We start from the raw sequence: 23772 nt of genomic DNA, 5'->3' as shown, positions 1-23772 counted from the left end.
TCTGACATGCAGCCCCAGAAAATGCTTTACACACAGCATTTAGAAAGTTACTAAGGCTACACTCTAGGTGAACTGGAGCAAGGAGAGAAAAAATATGAATATAAAAAAAAAGAGGAAGACGCAGGATCCAGAAACCAGGGTATCTGTCCTAGGAGATCCATGAAAGGAAATACAGATCAGGACCCATCCAGTGGGCTCACAGTGCTGTAAGAGCAGGAGGACTGGAGCTGAGTTAGGTGATCTGCAGGAAGAAAGACAGTATGACTGGGAGGATGGCAAAATTGAGGAGTTGGTGAAGGCCTATCAGTTTGGTCAACTGTAAAGAAGAAAAATTAGGAAAAAAAAATCAAGGCCATATGTAAAAATTGTGATCCAAAAAAAAAAAAAGAAGGTTGAATGATTTTATGCCGCTGATAAAGTGTAAGGAAAAGGAGTCTCCTGCACTGGCAGGTGGATTCTTTACCACTGAGCTACCAAGGAAACCCCAAAAGGAGTCTATTTTACCCTTATAAAATACGGTGTTAGGGGAAATTTTTACTTAAGTGACTCAAAGGCCATGAAATCAAACCATAGAAAAGGAAATATAACTCCAACACACTTCTTGGCCAACAATAGGTATACAGCATAACTCCATATATGTTATTTATTGTCTTTTAGTTTTTATAATCAACCAATGGATAACATGTTAAAATTTTGTTCTGGTGGCAGGTTAGATTGTACGTATATACAGTTTTAACACTGTAACAAGAAAAAAAAATAGTTGACAGAAGAAAGGAGGTGGAAAAGGAAGAAAAGGTAGAAGAATGTTGGGATACTGATTCAGTGGTGGACTGAAGCTGGTTTTAATCCCAACTCAGAGATGTCATTCCAGTAGCCTGAAATTGGTCATGATGTGAGTTAATAGAAATCAGCAAATAATACATTCCACCTTCCATTCCACCCTGAGAACCAGTTATTGAGCATTTACCAGCACTGCACAAGAGAACCTTATTCTACAGTTAGGAGAGAGTAGCAATACTAAAATTTATAAAACAAGAAACGGCAGTATGAGTATATTATCTAAAGGAACAACTGTAATTTATACAAAGTCTAATAAGGATAGCAATAATTTTGCTTTATTAAAATTTGACTGTAAAAGGTAGAATGAAAAAAAAACAGTGAAAGTGAATTAAATCACCCTCTTTTGTGGGTGAGTTAATAAATACTAGCTAAAAAATATAGAGGTATTTACAGTTACAGGACATCCAAAGAACTAAAACCAGAAGCATTTAAAAGGGGGTGCTTCTGAGAGAGGTGCTGGCCTATGGGTAGAGTGGAGGAGACTTTTCAATAGCAGTTTCCCTAGTTTTTGATTAAAGATGTCTTTATTTCCAATGCATAAATGAAATTCTCCTGAATATTTTAACAATTACAAACTCAATCAATGAAATTATTTTATATATTTCATTTACAAGAAACTTTTAAACAACACTACTTAGTGAAGTGAAAGTGAAAGTCCTTCAGTTGTGTCTGACTCTGCGATCCCATGGAGTACACAGTCCATGGAATTCTCCAGGCCAGAATTCTGGAGTGGGTAGCCTTTCCCTTCTCCAGGGGACCTTCCCAACCTAGGTCTCCTGCATTGCAGGCAGACTCTTTACCAACTGAGCTATCAGAGAAGCCCCCAATACCACTGAAAACGTTATTAAATTCCATTTACAATTTCAAATATAAACACCTAAAGACACAGATTTATAAATCTAATTTAAAATACTTTTCTATACATTTTTATGAACATAACAAACTAAAATTCATAAATATGGCATATCAAATTTCTTGGACATTTTCAACACATTAAGCTTTAAAAACAACAACAACAAAAAGAATCAAACCTTTAACTTTACAAAATAAGACTTTCCTAGCACATAAAAAGATGCTCAACATTACTAAATATCAGAGAAATGCAAGTCAAAACCACAGTGAGGTGTCATTTCACACTGGTCAGAATGACAAGCAGCAAAAATCCTACAAACAATAAATGCTGGAGAGGGTATGGAGAAAAGGGAACGCTCTTACGCTGTTGGTGGGACCATAAATTGGTACAAATACTATCGAGAACAGTATGAAGTTTTCTTAAACTAAAAATAGAACTACCAGATGATCCAACAATCCTACTATTGGGCATATATCTGGAGAAAACCATAATTTGAATAGACACATGTACCCCAATGTTCATCAGCACTGTTTATAATAGCCAAGACATGGAAGCAATCTACTTGTCCATCAACAGAAGAATGGGTGAGGAACGTGTGGTATGTGTATACAATGGAATACTACTCAGCCGTAAAAGGAACAAAATAGGGCCATTTGAAGCAACATGGACAGACCTAGAGATTCTCATAGCAAGTGAGTTAAGGCAGAGAAAGACAAATATCATATGATATCACCCATATATGGAATCATATTTGGAACAGACTGATAGGTTTCAAAAATACACTTAAGGTTACTAAAGGGGAAACATGGTGGTGGAATATAAATTAGGAGCTTGGGATTAATATACACACACTCTGTATAAAACAGATGGCCAACAGGGGCCTACTGTATAGCACAGGGAACTCTACTCAGTATTCTACAATAATCTACATGGGAAAAGAATCTGAAAAGAATGATTTATGTATATGTATAACGGAATCACTATGCTATATACCTGAAACTGACTTTGTAAGTCAATTATAGTCCAATAAAATTACAATAACAAAAAAAACCCCAGCAAAATCAGATTTTTCTAGACATTTAAACATGACTACTGAGTTAAGACAGTCTAAGACTTTCAGTTAAAATTACAAATCCAATATGTCATTCCCTCTAATTTGTCAGATTTCTTAAACATCTCAACTATTGTAAAAGCTGACAAAATATGTGCTACACAACCAGTGGTTTCTAAACTTATCACCCTTGTACGACAACTTTTACAAAAGAGTTAATACTATAGCCATTGCTGTATAATTAGTTATTTTTGTAGACATTAATGGAGTGCCAACTGCTCCCAACTGAAGAGAACAAAACCACAACCACAGGGTCGCCCAGCCACTGGGGCTCATCACAGGAAACTGGGTGTGCCGCTTTGGGGATATCATCTCAGAACCCCCCCACCCACCCAACTGAACCCCCTCCTAGACAGGATTCTGGCTAAATAAAAGCCATACACTAAATCCCCTGGAAACTATTCCAATTTCATCCATGCTGATTTTAATTGTCTTTTAGCTTAACACTTGCTTTGGGTGGAGACAATTTTGTACCCACCACACTCCAGGTGGCTTCTAATCTCCACTGCCTGATTTCTATTGTAGAGACCCTTCACCTTCTTCCTCTCATTTTAAACAGTCTCACTGACCTTATCTTACAGTCACATATATAAAGCATCACAAGATCACTTATTCAATAGCAACTAGGATAATATGAGGAAGGAGAATTACAGGGTGTAAAGAAAGTGTCTCAGGAAGTGTTTGATAACCTTAAGCTGGTTCTTTTATACTTAGTTCTGTGTTCCAGCAAATTATCAATAGATTGGCTCATTTTAATACTGCTAGAGCCTCTGGATATTAAAATTTTAGAAACATTTCTCTCTCGCAAAACAAGCTTGCATTTGGAACTTTCACAGTAATTATTCTCTCCTGCCATACGTGTCCACTGATACACTGAGCCTGAGGCAAGAGGTGCAGTGGAGTAGAGAAGGCTACAGAAGACTTTCTGTCTTAAGGAAGTGATTCTTAAACTGAGTAAAAATTGGTGTTGAGGGTGACTGTCAGGGTTGTCAAAATAGAAAACATGTATGAAGGCTCTAACGTTGAAAAGGAGCATTTTACATATGATATGCAATACTGATCAGGCGTTTACTAAGTAGCTGCCACAATTTTAAGTGCTTTAGAGTATTTATTATAACAGATGGAGAAATTTAGGCAGAACATGATTAAACAGCTTATTCAAGGTTGCACAGAGTGTAAGTGATGGATCCTCAATTTGAATGCAGGCAGTCTGGCTCCAAGAACTGGGTGACAAAGAGGCCCTGGGAAGAGTGGGGGGCAGATAAAGCTGGAGAGGAAGACGGGGGCCAGGCGTGCAGACCACGTTAAAGATTCTGAACAAAAGAGTGTGCAAATTCAGGCAAGAACAGGCAGGATCACGTTTACATTTTTCAGAGTTCCCCTCTAGTGTACTATGGAGAACAGATCACGTGGGGCCAGTGTGGATTCAAGGAGACCTGGTAGGATGCTATCATAGCGGGTGACCTCTGTGAGAGATGATGGAGTTGCTGGGGCCCGCACCAGGAGAGGGGCTAGGGCTTGGGGGCATGTGGCAGATGTTCCAAAGATTGACTTGAGCTGAAATTTCCAGGTAAAGAATAAACAGTGTACAGGGAATCAAATCGGATGAATTTGCAAGGAACAATCTCCTTTTAGAACATTGTTTTCATCTTGTTTATATGGAGGAGCCTGGTAGGCTGCAGTCCATGGGGTCACTAAGAGTTGGACACGACTGAGCGACTTCACTTTCACTTTTCACTTTCATGCATTGGAGAAGGAAATGGCACCCCACTCCAGTGCTCTGGCCTGGAGAATCCTGGGGACGGGGGAGCCTGGTGGGCTGCCGTCTCTGGGGTCGTGCAGAGTCGGACCCGACTGAAGCGATTTAGCAGCGGCAGCAGCAGCATAGGGATCATAGCCATATTTCTAGAAAACTGAAAAACCTTTATAGACCCACTTTATGATACATATTCCATGCAATAGGGAACAGAATCTGTTTCCTGGCTTCCAGTTCAGGACTTTGGGAATTAAGTCACATAAATAGCACCTCAGGTGTTTCCAAAAATTCAAATTGCCAAAAACTTTCTAAGGCATGGAGGATGAAGAATACTCAGAATTATTAAATAACCTACTTCCAATAAACTGGAAGGCACTTAAACCGGAGAAGCCAGTGGTGGTCACCTTGTTGAAACCTGTTACCAGCCTCCCCCCACCCCCACCCCCGAAAACCTCAGCTCTCCCACAGTAAAGGAAATTCAGAGAAACTGGATATATTGCTGGAGTGCAGGTTCTGAAAATTAATAGTTCACGCCAAAATATAGGAAAATTTGAGTTTTTAGGCCCAATGAAGTCAGTCAGGGAGTGTCTATATCCTTTATTTTGGAGAGGAAAGATTATGATGGAGAAGACTTTGTTTTTCATCCTTTCCTCTTCATAATATGTGAATGATTTGATACTTAGATCTGACCTGTTATCAGCTGACAGTTCAGTTACATAAACGTACGTAATTTATGTGATCATTCTATTAACCATAAATTGTTTTTTTTACAGTTACTGTTTATGTTCTAGCAGATCAGATTGGCTATCTTTAATACTGCTATTTAATAGTCTTTACACATATAAAATTTTTAAAATATATTTCTTTCTTGAGAAACAAATTTCTACTGGGAAAGTTTCACAGTAGTTGTTCCCTTCTCTCACTCATATCTACTGATTTGTTAAGTCAAAGACAGCCAATGGTGTTTTTAAACCTGTGGAATTGGATTTTCTAAAACTACTCCTACATTATGGATCCCTCTCCAAACAAACAAAAAAAGATGTTATTGCAAATGGAACTAAGCATATCAGCCAGTCTAAAATCACTTTTAAAGTTATAATAAATCTTTATTTTTTAAATATAAATTTATTTATTTTAATTGGAGGTTAATTAATCTTTAAATTGCATTCAGGCTCATCTGTCCATGGGGATTCTCCAGGCAAGAATACTGGAGTGGGTTGCCATGCCCTCTTCCAGAGGATCCTCCCAACCCAGGGATTGAACTGAGGTCTCCCACATTGCAGGCAGATTCTTTACTGTCTGAGCCACCAGGGAAGTTCTATCAAGATTTAGAACATGGAACTATACTAACATTTATACTTTTCTTTAAATTTGTTGGTCTGAACCTTCAGATACTTAAAAAAAAAAGTTAGATTAATAGATGTATGATTTTTAGTGATCATTTATCATAAAATCAATCTACTTGTTCCCTTTTTTTAAAAAGTTACAAATTATATATGCATAGGAAAATAAACCTAGAAAACACAGGCTCTACTTCTAAGAACATTTCTTAAAAATCTATAGTGACTCTTGAACTAATGAGAGAGAAAAAAGACATATAAAAAGTTGTCATTCCTTATTTTTCAATTTGATTTAAAAGCTAGATCATAATATATGCCTAATACCCCCAGAAAGGAATCCTTTTTCCCTCCAATCCTAGTATTCACTTGCTCTCTGTTCAGATATATTCCTGTCTGGTAGACAACATTAAGTCATACTATAAACTAAGTGACCTCTTCCCTTTTCTCACTGCTTAAATCCAGCATTAGGGAATTCTTACTGATGAGAAGCTTTTTATAACCTAAATGGCTCACGAGTGTGTAAGGTATTGTTCTAACACTATGGCCTCAACCCATCTCTTAGAAATGGGTGAGTTTCACATCTCCATCAGAGAGAGTTCTCTATGGGACAGGTTTACATGTCTTTGGCAGTCTAGTCAATGTAAACAGGTAGAAGAATGCAAGTAGGTATATTAGGGCAAAATTAGTTTCCTTATTTTGAAAATTAGATTGGCCATATTTATACTGCCAGAAACTGTTACATTGTTTTACATATTTCTGGGAAGAGACATTTTTTCTTTTTTTTTTTAACTTATTTTTTAATTGGAGGAAAATTGCTTTACGATGTTGTGTTGGTTTCTGCCACAGAACAAAGTGAATCAGTTATAATTATATATATATATATACACACATGTATGGGCTTCCCTGGTGGCCCAGACAGTAAAGAATCCACCTGCAATGTGGGGTACCTCAGTTCGATCCCTGGGTTGGGTTGGGAAGATCCCCTGGAGGAGGCCATGGCAACCCACTCCAGTATTCTTACCTGGAGAATCCCCATGGACAGAGGAGCCTGGCGGGCTACCTGGGGTCACTAAGAGTCAGACACAACTGAGCAATTAAGCACATATGCACATATATATATATATTCTCTGTTAGATATTTAAAAAGTGAATTATATCTTTAAAAATATACTCTTGAAGTTTAGATAACATATAAGAAACTCTATCATTTATGTAATTTCTATCTCTTGATATTTTGTACTCTCAAATCTATTGTTTTACTCAGATTATATTAGAGCCTGCAAGTGGTTCCAAAACTATAAAATTATATAGCCTCAACCCTCTAACCTTTTTTGTCTTATGATGCTCTTACAGACCTCAGAGTAATATTTTTTATATGACCTTAGTAATATGTCTTATGCTTACTCTCAGGCATAGCCTAGTCCCAAACACCATGCTTAGAGGGGACAGTGGGAGTGTGAAATCCTAACTGTATACATAGGGTATCCAGACACTGCAGAATCAGTTGTTTCAGTTGGGTTGGCAAGGGGGAAAGCTGAGGAGAATGAAATGTTAGTCTACATAGCAACGCCAAATTAGCAGAGCAGTGAGAGTGAAATCTGTAGGTAGGATATGACTTTTAAAAGATGTTTCTTTGTCTATCTGTCAAGAAGTTTTAAGGTATCCTTCTTAGGTTCACTAAAATCAGACTCTGATCATTCAAGTGACAGTGACTCATAGGGAAATCTAGGAAAGGCTGGTGGGGGCTTGGGCAGTGGGATATCAAACAGCAAAATACAACAGGCAGGTGCTGTCCAAGGTAACTACCCTGTAAGGAAGTTCTATAGACTGCTTCAGCATGGTCCTGCCAGATGGGGCAAAGAACACTCTCATGCCCAGCCATCACTGGCTAAAGACTGCACCCAAGGATACACATTTTCAGGAACTTCTGGCTTTCCTTGATCAGGCAGCCAGAGGGCAGTCCTCTGACAGGCCCGGTGCTGGCTGTTGGCAGGGAAAGCACATTGGAATCTACAACTGGAAGTACAAACATGATAAAGGGATTCAAGAGGATAAAGATGGACCACTGACAATGTCTTCTATAAGATCCAAGAAACAGTTTATGGATTGGTTCTGTGAAACTTAACAGCCGAAAATATTCAAATGCAAAAAAAATCCTTCAAGAAAGCTAGTAAAAGCTCAACCTATAAAACATTTCACTAATTATAAAAGAAAGGATTACTTCTTTCATGCAGATGACAAACACACATCTCTCTGAATTATATAAATTTTATTAGCTCTTGAAAGGGAGAAATCTCATTCCCCCATTCTCTTAGGGACTTGAATGATCACAGATCACTGGTCAACTTTGAGGCGAAACCTAAACCCAAACTCAGATTCATCTTTTCTCTAGATCTCCTGTATTTTCCGACTGGTAAGGTATGATAATGAGAACAACCAAAAAGACACTTACGATCTCTTTTAAGAGATTTCAAGAGTAAATATTAGGTATACATAGTGTATCAAAATACAAAGCTCATCTCCTCCCTTGGCTCCAGGAGAAAATACTAAAGGAGCTAAAGAAAACACTAAAAATCCCTGAAACGTGCTTCCCCAGTGATTTTCGTTGCAGCACACTGGTGCACGTGATTCTAAATAGGAGATATTTAAAGAGCATGAGACATTTTAAGGGATGATGGTGGTAGTGTCATTTCAATGGAATTTCTAAAATGTTTCATTTCCTTCACAGCATTTTAAGATTGTCTTCTGAATTCTAACAATGCATTATGTTCCTTGACGGAAACTATAGCATACTAGAGTGCATAGGAGTATGTGTGTGAATGCTCAGTTTTCTTGTATAATATACATAATTATTATATGTATGCAATACTTCTATCCCAAAGTCTCAAGGCATTTTACTGAAATAATCTTCTTCACCTTAGCTAATTTTCTGAAAAGGATTTCCAAATTTTAAAGATTTATATAAATTGAAAGCAATTACATAGCCTATCCTTACCATAAAAAGAGTATAATGTATTAACTGTGTTAATTGTATACTATGTACTAGATAATCGCATATGAGGACAATATGCTTATTTATTGCCTTTTATGCTTGTCTATTTTTACTTTGGAAATATTTTTATGTTTTAATCAAAGTTAAATTTTTCTTTTTAAAAAACTAGTTACACATGGAATATTCCAGTTAAATGGACTGAAGATGATGAACAAAGGATTACATTATACAATAGGTCAGAAACAGGAGGTAAATATCATCAATTGATTTATTTCTTCCTTGAATTAATGTACTACATTAAATAAGTAGGTGTAAAGAAATAGCAATAAAACTGGAATTTATGATGTGAATTTCAGCTAAAAGAAATCTCTTAAATAATTAACTGATAAGCCCAAATCCTTATCTATAATAATGAGAATTTTTTGCCGTAAGAAATTCTTTGTAATGATTTACCATAACTGAAACAATAATAAATACCTACATTCAAAGAGAAGGGTCATACACCCAACCACTAGAAGATCAGTATATCAGTTTTCTTCTTTCCTTTCCTCTCTCCCCTCTCTTTTCTTTCCCTCTTCCTTTCTTTTTATAAATATCAAATGTCATTGAATTTCTTAAAATGTTATGTGACAAGCCTGACTTTTAAAATACTGCCATTAAATCAGACCTAATGTTTTTCTCAAATCGGCATGACACTAGAATTTTTAATGACACTAAATTATTTTTTCTAAGCTGTAAGTTGTCACCAGTAGCTCAAGGACTATCTGTATCTGTATCCATTCATCTACCCATCCATCCATCCACCTTCCTAAGTGAACGCATTGGCCCTTGCCTGTGTTAAAGTTCAGCTGTGACTGTTCCATCCACTTAAGTCAACTAGAAATATATTTGTGTTCTATTTCCATTCATTTGTATTTTCTTTTCTTGAAAAATTTTAGAGTTATATGAAAACAAGACCTTATCACGTTTTCTACTACAGATCGCTGAAAAAATAATTTAAAAAGGCAAGTTTTAGCAACTATCCAAGAAGAATCCTGCTTTCTGTACTTCTGCTGTTGTGCTTGTTTTGCGTTTCAAAGTCACTTCTTATCTGAAACAAAATGACTCTTCATCCCATCCCATAAGGACTTGGTTTCCAAATAGCATTTGGCATGGACTTTCACCCATTGCTTCTCAAGAAGAAAAGCACATCATCTACCCTCTATTTACATATGCCTATTTGCTCCTGCAGAATATTCTAAAATAGTAATTCATTTCCTCTGGCAGGTAAATTTTTACCCTATTTCCAGTAGATGAAAAAAATGGCTTTATTGAGATACAATTCACATATTAAAAAATCCCCCCCATTAAAAGTGTGCAATCCAGTTTTTATTACATTCACAGATATGTGTAGCCATCACCACAGTCAATTTTACAGCATTTCAGTCACCTCAAAAAGAAATTCCACACCCTTTAGCTATCAACTCCTCTATTCTCCTGATCCCAGCCCTAAGCAACAATTTTTTTATCTTCATAGATTTGGCTATTTTGGACATTTCATATAAATGGAATGCTATCTATAGCATTTTGTGAGTGGCTTCTTTCACCTAGCTTGTTTTCAAATTCATCTATGTCACAGCATGTATGAGTACTTCCTTCCTTTCTATTACCAAGTTAGAGTCATATCATATTGATATACCACCTTTTGTTTATCTGTTCATCAGTTGATGAGCATATGGATTGTTTCTGTCTTTTGGCTATTATGAATAATAGTTCTATAAACATTTGTGTACAAGTTTCTATGTGGCTCCTATAAGGTTTTTTCAGCTTTGTTTCTTTTTTTATTTTCATTATACATTATTTGTGGTTTTAAAAATAATTGTATTTCTTTGCGTATCTTGGCTGTGCTGGGTCTTCGTTGCTGCAAGGCTTTTCTCTGGCTGCGTTCGGCAGGGCTGCTCTCTGGTTGGGGTGTGTGGGCGCCTCACTGTGGCGGCTTCTCCTGTTGCAAAGCAGGGGTTCTAGGGCTTGCAGGCTTCGGTAGTTCTGGCTCTCTAGCTCTAGAGCACAGGCTCAACAGTTGTGGCCCACAGGCTTTGTTACTCCATGGCACGTGGGATTTTCCCCAGGTCACGGATCCAACCTGTGTCTCCTGCATTGGCAGGCGGATGCTTTACCACTAAGCCACCGGGGAAGCCCTATTTTGTGATTTTTAGCTTTTACTGTAAACTCTCCTAGCTTTGCTGTTGTCAAGGTAAGACCTTTTACTGTTGCCTTTACAACAAAAACTTTCTCTTGGTCATTTATACTAACTTTAACTGATGTAGTCAGCAGTATCTCCTAAATTCTTCTAGAATACCCAGATCAGTATTTTATATAGGATAATTTTGTTTGCATACCAAGATCTTTTCTGACCTTTTTCTTACTTAAGCCAAAGGAAAATGGAGACAGAAAAAAATATAGTAAAAAAAAAAAAATGTTCGATAGCACCAATAAACATAATGAGGCTAGGATTCCCTTGGGAAATTTTCAGTGGATTTGGCTGAAATATTACTACATATTTTCCCCATTGGTCACCACTGGTTAACTGAAGATAGGAGGAACATCTGGGAATCTTCTTGATTTGATGTTTACAAATTTAAAGCATGGATAATTTATTTTCACTAATACAATCTATCCAGAATTTTCATAAACGTAAAATTTCCAGGTAACTAAAGTTTATTCTAGTGGTCCAGAAAATAGATTTCAGGAGTTAATAATAAACATTTTTCTTATGTGTATTATGTCCTTATTAGACACAATGTTTTAATAATGAACTTAGTCCTTAATTAATTAAAATATTAATTAATTCTTTCAAACAAGTATTTACTGAGCACTAACTAATGGGCCAGACACAGGGGTAGATATAGAGATAATGCTGAGGGAAACATCCCCACAATTCTTACTTTGTAGCACTTACTGTCTAGGGAGGGTGTGGACGAGTCAGCAGGCAAATATAACACCATGTCATAAGGGCCTGGTGTGGTAAGAGCCAAAGGGGCTCACAGGAGAAATACAAGTGGAGATCTGGAAGTTGAGAAAAGTTGGTAAAGAAAGGGACATCTGTCTGAGGGTTAGGGGGCTTACAGGTAGAGTTTATGTGGGTAATAGGATTGACTGCGTGCAGACTCGAACAGTGCTCGGGACAGAAAATGTTAGTATGAAAGGGAGAGAGCAAAGGGCTCACAGGGCAACCTTGATCCCTCTGTCATTCGATTTGAGACATTTCTTTGGCTGTAACTGCCGACTTTTATCTGTCCCTCTCCTCCCTGTAGAATATTCCTTGAGAATGAAGCTTATTTTTTGTTGTTGTGTGGTTGTTCCATATCTCCAGCAGATACCGAGTAATTGTTAATTGAAGGAAGGAATGAAGTGGCTCTAATGTCCACAGAGCTTTGACGACAAACCTATCTTTATCTGCAACTTCAGAATCATGACTGGTCATTTAGCCAGAAGCAAATTAGACATCTCTTGCTACTTCAAAGTGCCTGTTCCATTTCTAGGCTATGCAATAAGTTCCTGTTTCCTGTTTAGGGACATCTTCAACTCCCAGCTCAGAGCGCAGATGACAACACGTCCTGAGGGTACTGAATGGGCAACCAGCTCAGGTTACCAGCCCCACCTCTTTCTTCTTGGTTTCTTTGGTGATTCATCAGCTAGAAATTTCCCAGGCAATAGTGGGGCTTCCCCTAAGGTCTTTTATTCACATTTGTGTTGTGCACAATATTTTAAAGATGAAAACAATTAAACATGTACTTTTTAACAAAAGAGGAGGATCTCCATCTCAGGGCCTTCTCTGGCAATTCTAACCTACCCTGAATAATCTCTCCTCTTATTGTTGAGAGCATATTTTATGCTGTTAGTTTCATCAATCCTTAGATTTTAAGCAACATCATTATTAAGGTTCATATTCTGTCTTTTCTTTTTATGTAAATTATAAGCCCTTTGAAGATACACACTGCATAGCATTCTCCCTGTCTCCTGTTCACTCTATTCCCTCAAGGCACTGTGTACATCTTAAGATGTACCAAGAATTCAGCAAGTCCTTTCTTAATTAAGGCTTGTTTGCCTGAAGACTGCTGTCCTTCTAGAGGTTGCCTATGTATAGTGAATGCCTCTATCTTTAGCATCAGCTACTATACTGTCTATTGTCAACGCATCTACATTTGGTAGTCTACCACCTTTTTGTTTTTAATCTGCTGCTTTCCAACATTTAGAAGACTTATAGATTAGCATACGATATCAGACAACCAGTCTTGCTAAAACATATTTAAAAATAGGGATTCATGAGCATATAGGATCTAAAAGACAGTTTTAGGGCATAGGATGTAGAATAGACTTTGTGATGAATGTTTTCACAACTCTTTCAGATTATGTATTATGGATGATTTAGATAACCAAATTCTATCATATAAATGTTCCTAAAATTTTATGGTAGTTATATTTAAATATTTCATATCAAAATAATGATGGACACATATTTTTCTAATTTAATGAGAGAGGAAAAAAAAAACAAAAAGAAAAGAAATCCATAATCATTCATTATGGATTCAGTTTTACAGATTCAGAAGCTCAGTTTGTTTAATTCAGCACTGGTCAACAAAGTCTTGAAAGACTTATTCACATGAACCACACAGATAAGAATGCTAATTTGTTAATTTACACAAATAAAAACATACTGGCTAAAGTCAACTAGAATATTCACTTCAGCTAATTAGGTATATCTTCCAGGAAGAAAGTTTACTTAATTAGGGTAAAGGGAGAGCTAAGTTACATCAATTACTTTAAAGATGTCAATCAAGCTGTGACAGCTTTGTATATTGCATTAACCAGGGAAGCCTAATTATTGCATATATTGGCTATCAGGCAGTTCAATGCAACAAAAATTTCTTATTCATGCAGCAGTCCAATGGAGATGTTCCTGACCTGCCATCTCTCCTAGGTAGCTCACACCCAGATAATGACTTAGAATTCCTGTCTTTTTCCATCTTATGGCTCCAATTCCTCTCTCTCTACAAACTAATATTAGACTTCTGTACTGGCTCTTTTGCATCTGATCAGAGGACAGAAGAAGATAATGGAGGGACCAGACTTAGAAGTGCATCTATTATTTCTGCCCACACTTTATGCCCCAGTGTCAGTCATATGTTGCCGCCTAACTGCAAGGGAGGCTAACAAATATAGTCTAGCTGTGTACCTAGAAGAAAAGGGAACAGTGTGGTGAACAACCCACAGACTTCTCCACATACACTGTTTTCTGTAAGAGCAGTTCTGTCGAATGATCTGGAACACAGATACCAGCTCAGTTGGGTACCTGCTTCCCTAGGCAAACTAGGGACACATCAACAGATCTTCACTATCCAACTCTCTTTTGCAGTTATTTCTTCCCAGTCACCAAAACCACTGCCCATGATAATTCTTCATCATGACAGTCACAATGCATTTTTTCCCAACTCCTGCTTATTATGTATTACGTATTAATCCTATATCTTTTTTTTCCAGGGAGATTCTCTAGGCTTCTTGCTGAGATTTAGATGGGACTCTGTAATTATTACTAATACAATAATTATATGATTATTTCTTTGAATAAGTAATTTGCTGAAAACATTGTCACAAATGGATAACCAATCCATTTTACAATGAATGGATCATGTTAGTGTTTGTTTCAGAGATTAAACTTTTCTTCCTTACCCCAAATTCCAAGTAGTGCATCCTACTTGAAATTTTTAGATCTCCAAATATAATTTGTATGTCATTAGTAAAAAAACAGTATTCTTATACCTTTCAGCTGTTTTACTTAATTAAGAGATATACAAATTTAATAAAATAGATATGAACTGTAATTTTACACAGAAAGATAATTTGCTTAAAGGATTGATGGAACATGGTATTTATGTCACCAAAGAAAAATGTTTCTTTCTCTACTAGGCTATCACAAGCTGTCTAGTTGACTGAATTTTGTTATAATTATTTACATAAAACAGTATAGTAAAGAACTAGTATGCATGCTTTGCTATTGAAATCTATCTAAGCTGAAATTAGCCTCTGGATGAAATTTTGAATTAACAGACAAAAGGAAAAAAAATTTTAGAAAGAGTTCCTATCCAGAAAGAATCCATTTACCACTCTTATCCATAAAACTAAAAAGAAGTGGTAGAAAACAATTTATAAATTCTGTGATTACTATGTGGCCATTAAATCTACATCTTCATATATATAAAATAAAATTGCAAAGTGTTTACAATATAATTTCAAGTGAAAAGGATTAATAATCAAAAACACAATAAATTTCTCTATATGTATTGTGTCTTCACATGTGCATATATTTGGAAGATAAATACACATATACACACAAGATAAAAACGTAATGTCAGCTGGTGGTGGCTAATTTTTGTATTCTTCATTATACTCTTTTTTTATTTTCCAAATACATATTTGAAACCATAAAGAATACATCCTACTGTTATAATCCGAAAAATCTTATTACTAACTGGAGAAACAGAGTGAATCATGCGCCCTTTATTCTATGTGCTGCCTGGAACAGCCATCAGTATTTTATCCTACTTACTTCATTATGCAACTAAACAACCCAACAGTATTTTGTTGTTGACAGCTGCTCCAGAAGTAGCATGAACTTGGAAAGTCCAGTAACTACTGACTTCCTGGACCTCAGCTTCCTCATCCATAAAGTGAGAAAAATCACAGTAACTCTAGACAGGCTTAACTAGGTATATATAAAGCACACTAAAATACTGCTGTATTTAGATGGATTGCCAGGAACTTCTCAATGTTATTTATATTTGCTTTGCTATTTATAGAGCTGGCGGCATATCCCCTTTCATAATAATGGGGATAGCTACCATCTGTTGGACACATAACTATGTAGCCGACACTTTACCTATGTTATCTTATTTAATCTTCACAATAGCCCTGTGAGGGATTTTTATCCATTTCCCTCATGGTGAACTGAGACACAGAGAGGTCAAGTGATTTGGCCAAGATCACACAGCTAGTAAGTCAGAGAGCAGTGATTGTATCCTAGATCTGTCAGACTTGAAAGTTCATGTTCTTTCTCCTGTAACATATGGCTCTGTGCTTAGCAAGAGGCTCTCCTCCTGATGCAAACATTCAAAGTGTATGGCTGCCAAAAGATTAGCTTCCTTTCAACAACCTGTCCATGGGAGAATGACAAAGAAAGATAAATACTACATGAGTGAGGTAAAGGTTTACAATTTGTCAAGAACCTACTATGAATGTTCCTAAAGAAACTTATTGTCTTGTTGAAGTGTTTACTCATGTATTATGAAAAACTACTGTGTCGCTGGATATCTTCCAAACCTTGTGAGCACTTCCAAAATGTAAATCACCTTTCCTCCCAAACTGACTCATCTTCCTCTATTCCTTCTGGAATGGCAACACCATTATTCATCCAGTCACGCACGCCATTTTCCCCTCAAACTGTCCACATCAAGTCAGAAAAGATAGTGTTGATTTTACTGGTGATGTGTCTCTTGAACACATCATCTATTTTCATCATCTCCACATTAAGGTAAACTCTCATTTTCTCTTGCCCTAGATTAACACAGTAGACTCTAGAATCTCCTTCCAATATCTCCTTCCCATCCTACCATCAAAATTATCTTTCTAGAAACAGACCTGAGTGTATTATTTACCTGCCTAAAAGTCTTCTCTTTTCTTACCATCTCTCAGAAGATGGACTTAATACAGCGTGTGGCTCTTCACGCTGAAGCCCCACTTTCACTTCCAGCCTCATATCCTATTTTCCAATATCACATCCCATGTTACTATTACATTAAACTATCTGAAGTTACTTAAATATACTAAGTATTCCCACATCATTATTTAAATTGCATATTGTCCATACAGACAAGAGTATAGGAGTTAAAAATTATATGAGTAATGCTAAACATACACTGGTGATATCAGAGCATAAATACTATTTGGAGTTCAGTTCAGTTCAATTGCTCAGTGTCCAACTCTTTGACTCCATGGACTGCAGTATGCCAGGCTTCCCTGTTCTTCACCAACTCCTGGAGCTTGCTCAAACTCATGTCCACTGAGTTAGTGACACCCTCCAACCATCTTATCCTCTGTTGACCCCTTCTCTTCCTGCCTTATTTTGAGTAGTTTTTACTTAAAACGTAAGTCTTTGTTCCTTCAATGTTGAGCTTCCAAAATCTATATCCTAGAGCCTTATGTAAACTCTAAATACTACTTTAGAAATCAAGTTAATTTGGTAAATCCACTGATGAAAAAAAAATTAATATAATCAGTTGAAATATGAAAGTAGAAGGCTTTACAAAAATAAATAAAATTGGGAGAACGAGTATGAAATGGACTACAAGATCAAAAATGCTGTATTTGGATTTTAGTCCTATTGCAAGCCTTCTTGACATTTGAAAATTGTTACTGACTCTCAAATCATTATTCTGCTTAGCAATCACCATATCCATCAACTAGGATATTGATTTTAAATAAAATAGTATTCTTTTAAATGTTTACATTTTTATATCCTTCCTAGGCTATCCCAGTGAATATTCTTTGTGTAATTAATCCATCATGATTAAGAATATATGGATTACCCCCAAAGGGCATGGACTTCTCTGTCTTTAAGTATTTTTTTTTTTAATTGAGGGATTGACAAGCACAGAATTATTTCACTCATATGACAAGCTTCTGAAAGTAAGAAATAATAATGTCACAAATTACAGGGCACTTAATATACATAAGTGCCCTGTAATTATTTCTTTTTCATCTCACACACTACAATGACATGTTAAAATTAGGCAATAAGAATAATAAGAATTAGACTTTGGGGCTTTGGATCCAAATCAAACTTGACTCCTCAAACTAACATTTCTTTTCTTTTTGCCCTCTGGGTCTAATCTCTATGTGTTTACAGTATGTGCAAACATGTTTCTCATTAGTGTTTATTTACTACCACAGGAATCACTTTGGAATCTACTCTTAGTGGAAATGCTTTTCTCAAAATAAACCCTGATCATATTGGCTTTTATCGTGTAAATTATGAAGTGTCAACTTGGGAATGGATAGCTACCAGTCTTTCCATCAACCACACGGTAAGTTGTGAACTGTTTTACTTTTGCTCTAAAACAGCATCTTAATGATATTAATTATTTTTCAATATATTTTGCTTTAAGATTCATGTTTCCTACCTTTCTTTCTTTCTCTTCCCAGGACTTTTCTTCTGCTGATCGTGCAAGTTTTATTGATGATGCTTTTGCCTTGGCACGGTAAGTTTCAGAATGAGATTCAATTATTTAAAATACTATGGATCTTGTCCTAAATTTCTTTTAAAATGAATTACAACAAAGTTTAAGTATTAATTTATAGTTTAAAGTATTCAGAACCACTATTTACAACATTATTATTTTACATAACTTTCTTCTTTAAAACTAATATGAGCCTTATAGCCAAAATACTGATATCAGCCCTTAACAGACACAAAAACCTCACCTACCCTATTGACTTTAAGTGAAGTTTGACTAATCTGAGTTCTTGAGCTAATTAGGAGTGACACTTACAAATGCTCAAAAGCGCACCGTTATCATTTGATTTAATAAAAAGACAATGTGTTTCATGAACTCATCTCTGTGAGCCCAAACCCACTGTAAGATTTTTTTCCCCTTAGTTCTTTTTTAAAAATTTTATTTATTTATTTATTTTGCTCTTTATTTATTTATTTATTTTTTACTTTACAATACTGTATTGGTTTTGCCATACGTTGACATGAATCCGCCACAGGGGTACATGAGTTCCCAATCCTGAACCCCCCTCCCACCACCCTCCCCATATCATCTCTCTGGGTCATCCCAGTGCACCAGCCCCAAGCATCCTGTATCCTGTATCGAACCTAGACTGGCAATTCGTTTCTTATATGATAGTATGCATGTTTCAATGCCATTCTCCCAAATCATCCCATCCTCTCCCTCTGCCACAGAGTCCAAAAGTCTGTTCAGATTTTATGGCTAGAGTTTTCAAATATTATTCAGGTCATTTGGGTAAGAAGAATGAGACATGGTGCTTTAGGATTGATAGAATTAAAGTGTCATTTCAGAAATTTGAATTTTTTCTCATGGCCTAAGGGTAGTTTCACTTAGAAAAAAACAACCTACACCTTGAAAAAAGAAAATAATCAACATCGATTGGGGTAATGTAAGAGTAGTAACCATAGCACCTTTGAGATTCTTTTTTCAGCTAGGCTAACACTAGTAATTTGACCAGTATTTTTTGAATTTCTGGCACTTCCGTAGGAGCTAGGGACACACCCAACTTGTTTTGCTGATTTTGTAGTAGCCTTATTTTAGACACAAGCCATGTACTGACAATGAGATGCTAGTTTCCCTGGAGAAGGCAGTGGCACCCACTCCAGTACTCTTGCCTGGAAAATCCCATGGATGGAGGAGCCTGGTAGGCTGTGGTCCATGTGGTCTTGAAGAGTCAGACATGACTGAGCAACTTCACTTTCACTTTTCACTTTCATGCATTGGAGAAGGAAATGGCAACCCATTCCAGTGTTCTTGCCTGGAGGATCCCAAGGACAGGGGAGCCTGGCGGGCTGCCGTCTGTGGGGTCACACAGAGTCGGACACAACTGAAGCGACTTAGCAGCAGCAGCAGCAGTTCCCCTTGTCTGAGTTGGGTGTCCCTTTTATGGGCCCCTATGTTTCCAGTGATATCAATTGTCATTGCTTATTAATTATCCATCTCACCCACCAAATTATGTTTCATGAAGGTAGGCACCTGGATCATGTTCCTCTTCATTTTATCCCCAGCTGCTAACTGTGCCTGGCCCCTAGTAGATGTTCATTAAATAGGAACTGAATATATGGCTGGAAGGATAGTATAACAGCGCTAAAGGCACGGGAGAACTATTTTACATGAACTCCCTAGATACTGCAAGTTAGAAACCCTTTGTGATATTTTTAAGGGAGGAATTTATAGGGAATTAAAAACAAGCTCTCAAACCATGTTAAAATCCTGGCTCTGTATAACCTTGAGAGAGTTTCTTAACTTGTCTCTGCTTCAGTTAGTTTCCTTATTAGTAAAATGGATATGAACTTACAAGACTCTTGTGTGGAATAAGTGAGAGAATGTACACAAAGGAACCAACCCATTGTCCAGTCTTTAGGAAGTGCTCAATAGATCATAGTGCTTGACCAAAAAAGGCACCCACCATTGATTAGCAGCAACAAAGAAGCATTTGGTAGCTCAGTGGTGAAGAATCCACCTGTCAATGCAGGAGGCATGGGTTTGATCACTGGGTCAGGAAGATCCCCTGGAGAAGGAAATGACAGCCCACTCCAGTTTTCTTGCCTCAGAAATCTCATGGACAGAGGAGCTTGGCAGACTACATTCCCTGGGATTACACAGAGTTGGACACGGTTGAGCAACTAAACAAAAGAAGCATTTAGAAAAGCTCTTCTAAATTTGTAATCTAGACTCTACTGTAGGTAATAGAACTTGATTCTCTTTGGTGAACCTCCAAGTTTAATCTCCTGGCTACGTAACAGACTATTTTTATTATGTTATGGTATGTCAATTCCTCATTTATAAATATATATTGAGCACCTACTCTGTTCCTGGCAATATGTAGATTGGGAAAATTAAGTGGTAGTATGGTGAAAAAAAATGATCCACCTTTTAGGGAATTCCCTGGCAGTGAAGTGGTTATAACTCTGCACTTTCACTGCTGAGGGCATGGGTTCAATCAATCCCTGGTCCAGGAATTAAGAAATTGAAAGCTGCATGGTGTGGCCAAAAAGAAAAAAAAAAAAAAAAAAAACCTTTTTTAAACATAATAGGACTACTAGATTTTTTTTTTTTTCAGGAAAACTCTCCTGTGAATGCATTATGATCTTTTCCACAGCTTAGAATCTTGTCTGTAAAGATTATAAAGATATTTTAATATCTTTACAGTTTAATTTTCATCATAACACAATGCAGACAGTTCTTTTAAGAAGTGAAATCCTCTTGAACAACTTTCTCTGAGGAATGGGATACAAAGTGGATAACTCACACAATTGAAAAAGTCTTCCTGCATTTCTTCAGCTCCTTGACCATAGCCCCATCAAATTTTGAAGAGCTTCAGAAAGGAAGAAAGTGAAACAAATTTGAAAGTCAAAAAGCATGTAGAATCACATAGCAACCAATCCAGAAAATACCTGAGCTGTCATCTGAAACATTGCCTGAGCTATTGAGTTATCACCCAATTTCTGTCTGCAACACATGAGGAAAAATGGACTCAGAAACAGACCCCCACCTGTATTAGTTAGAGTCTGTCCCAAATCACTCAAACTTCAGAGAAAAACAGAAATGCGTAGATAGGTAAGTGCATGCGGGAAGATTAGAATTTACACAGTTCTACTCTGATATTCAAAAAGAAATGAACTATTATGTTTCATTTAAAAGGACAGAGCTAAAAATAAATATATTCTTGATTTCCCTGCCCCCAAATGTAAGGAGCCAGGAGTCTTACTGCTCTCCAGCTGGGCACATTTGCTGAAGACAAGGAGTAAGAATTCACCCAGTCACTCTGAGTCCCCACGACGGGCTCAGCTCAACCATATGCCCTGCCTAGTTATACCCTCAAAGTTTTTACGTTCACTTAAAGTTTCCCCCAGACCCCCACTCAGGCTAGTTTCAGGTCAGCCACCTGCAGTGAGAACAAGGTGCCTGATCTCCTCTCCTTTTGGCTACACGGAGCTCCTGCTGCTCACCATGTTGCCTCTGATTCTCCACTGCGAGGAGCACAGAGAGGGCAGAGGAGGGAAGATCCTGACATGCTGTCTACTTCTGGTCCTCTCTGAACTCTGGACACGTTTGACACTGATGCTTTCCCTTGTATGGTGCTTTCATGGTATATGTGCTATCTTATGGCCCATTCCATGGCCAATGGTCTTTCTTCTGCAGTTCCCTGAGGTGAGGAAGTGAAAACTTCCAAACCACATCTAGTCTATAGCAAGTCTTCATATATCCTTTCCCCTGACAAAGTCTGGAGAGATGGGCCACCTCTGATGTTAAAGCAGTAGTCAACTACAGTCTCTCATCCTTTAGATTTCTTGGGGATCAGATACCAGGCCACTGTGTCCACACGAGTTCCAGGATACACAGATAAAACTCTTCAAGTGGTTGCATTAAAACCTCTTTGCTAGGCTGGGTGTGAGGGGGAAAGCACTCTGTCCTCCAGGAGGGACAGCACATTCAGTACACTAATGGAATCCTCCAAAACCGGGTGTTAGTCGCTCAGTCGTGCCTGACTTTTCACGACTCCATGGACTGGAGCCTGCCAGGCTCCTCTGTCCATGGAATTCTCCAGGCAAGAATACTGGAGTGGGTAGGCATTTCCTTCTCCAAAAGCCCTCTTCTAAAATACCTCTCTCTCTCCCTTTTAGGCATTCCAGTCTCTTTCACAGGCTGTAGTGGGCTGTCAGCTGAGGGTCACAGAAAGCTGACCCTCCTGACCATGTCAATCCCAACTGGGTGGGCCCACATCTTACTTTCGAATATAGGCCAAGGGGCTTGGTTTGGGGGCCTTGCCAAAAGTGACACAGAAAGAATCCTTTTTTGTCTACCTGTTGCAGTAGAGCTTTATCTTTTCAGTAGCTTATTTGGCACTTTGCAGCCCACTGTGTGCCAAAGCCAGGAGAGGGGCCAGGAATAGCACCAGGGAAAGCAGAGTGCTGGCTGGCAAGCACACGGAAGGGGGCAGGAGTTTCTAGCTGAGGAAAGGATGGCAGAGAAGGCGGCTTCAAGGGCCACCTAAACTAATGATGTAAGGAGACTTTTGCCAGACTTCAAGGTACTGAGGCTCCAACCATGTCCAAGGTGAGGGCCAGGTTAGCAAATAAAGACCACAAAGTGAGCATAAGCCATGCCAAGGTTACAGACCTCTAGGCACACCAGATCACCTTTTTATAGGTGCTTACAGAGCTGACCAGACCACAGCACAGAACTAGATAAGTAACTTTTCCCACCCTATTGAGGACTGCCTTTTAAAAAAGGGAGGAGTGAGTTGCTGGAGAAAGACTCCAAGAGGGATGGTAATGATGACCCTGTATGCGAGACAGCAAAAGAGACACAGATGTGTAGAGCGGACTTTTGGACTCTGAGGGAGAGGGTGGGATGATTTGGGAGAACGGCACTGAAACATGTATACTATCAGGTAAGAAACGAATCGCCAGTCTATGTTTGATGCAGGATACAGGATGCTTGGGACTGGTGCACGGGGATGATCCAGAGAGATGATATGAGGTGGGAGGGGGGTTCATGTTTGGGAACTCATGTACACCCGTGGTGGATTCATGTCAATGTATGGCAAAACCAATACAGTATTGTAAAGTAAAATAAAGTAAAAATAAAAATTTTTTTAAAGAAATAAATTTTTTAAAAAAGGATCTAGTTGATTGCAAGGAGACTGTTTTAAGCCAGAAATCTGAATTTAATTAGAAAGTTAACGTCAAGAGAACAAATACATGGGAAGTTTTCAAAAGTCTCCACACCACCTGAAGGCTCTGCTAAAGAGCTTGAGACCAGAGTGTCAGATCCCTCTACCTAACCACCTCTCTCAACCATTTCTCCTGCCCCATTCAAAAGCCACTGTTTGATAAGACATTGTGCTGAACTCGACCTTCTTGGAGGACTGTGCAGTCTTTCCAGGTCACACCCAGGAAAGCAAAACCAAACCTTTTGTTCCAAGATTCCCCAAACTTCTGAGTACCTCAGCCCAAGATAGGAGAGCAAGAATTTCCTCAAAAGACCTTTTTGTTTTCTTCTTCGTAGCGTTTTGTGGGAACTTTCTTTAAGTTATAACCTCTATCCTC

The 23772-nt window shown here is 37.7% G+C and overlaps 1 protein-coding gene across 1 annotated transcript in view; it reads left to right on the top strand.

The window, feature by feature from the left end:
* LOC120861718 (glutamyl aminopeptidase) overlaps nucleotides 1-23772 on the top strand; it is an 82513-nt gene that overhangs the window by 40001 nt on the left and 18740 nt on the right. Inside the window, exons 11-13 of the mRNA XM_040237466.1 lie at nucleotides 9061-9140; nucleotides 17877-18010; nucleotides 18129-18184. Coding sequence (XP_040093400.1) covers nucleotides 9061-9140; nucleotides 17877-18010; nucleotides 18129-18184 — 270 coding nt within the window. The remainder of the gene's footprint in view (nucleotides 1-9060; nucleotides 9141-17876; nucleotides 18011-18128; nucleotides 18185-23772) is intronic.

The sequence above is a fragment of the Oryx dammah genome, unplaced genomic scaffold, assembly GCF_014754425.2.
Source record: "Oryx dammah isolate SB20612 unplaced genomic scaffold, SCBI_Odam_1.1 HiC_scaffold_3, whole genome shotgun sequence".
NCBI classification, from domain to species: domain Eukaryota; kingdom Metazoa; phylum Chordata; class Mammalia; order Artiodactyla; family Bovidae; genus Oryx; species Oryx dammah.
This window is presented reverse-complemented; position numbering and strand designations above follow the sequence as displayed.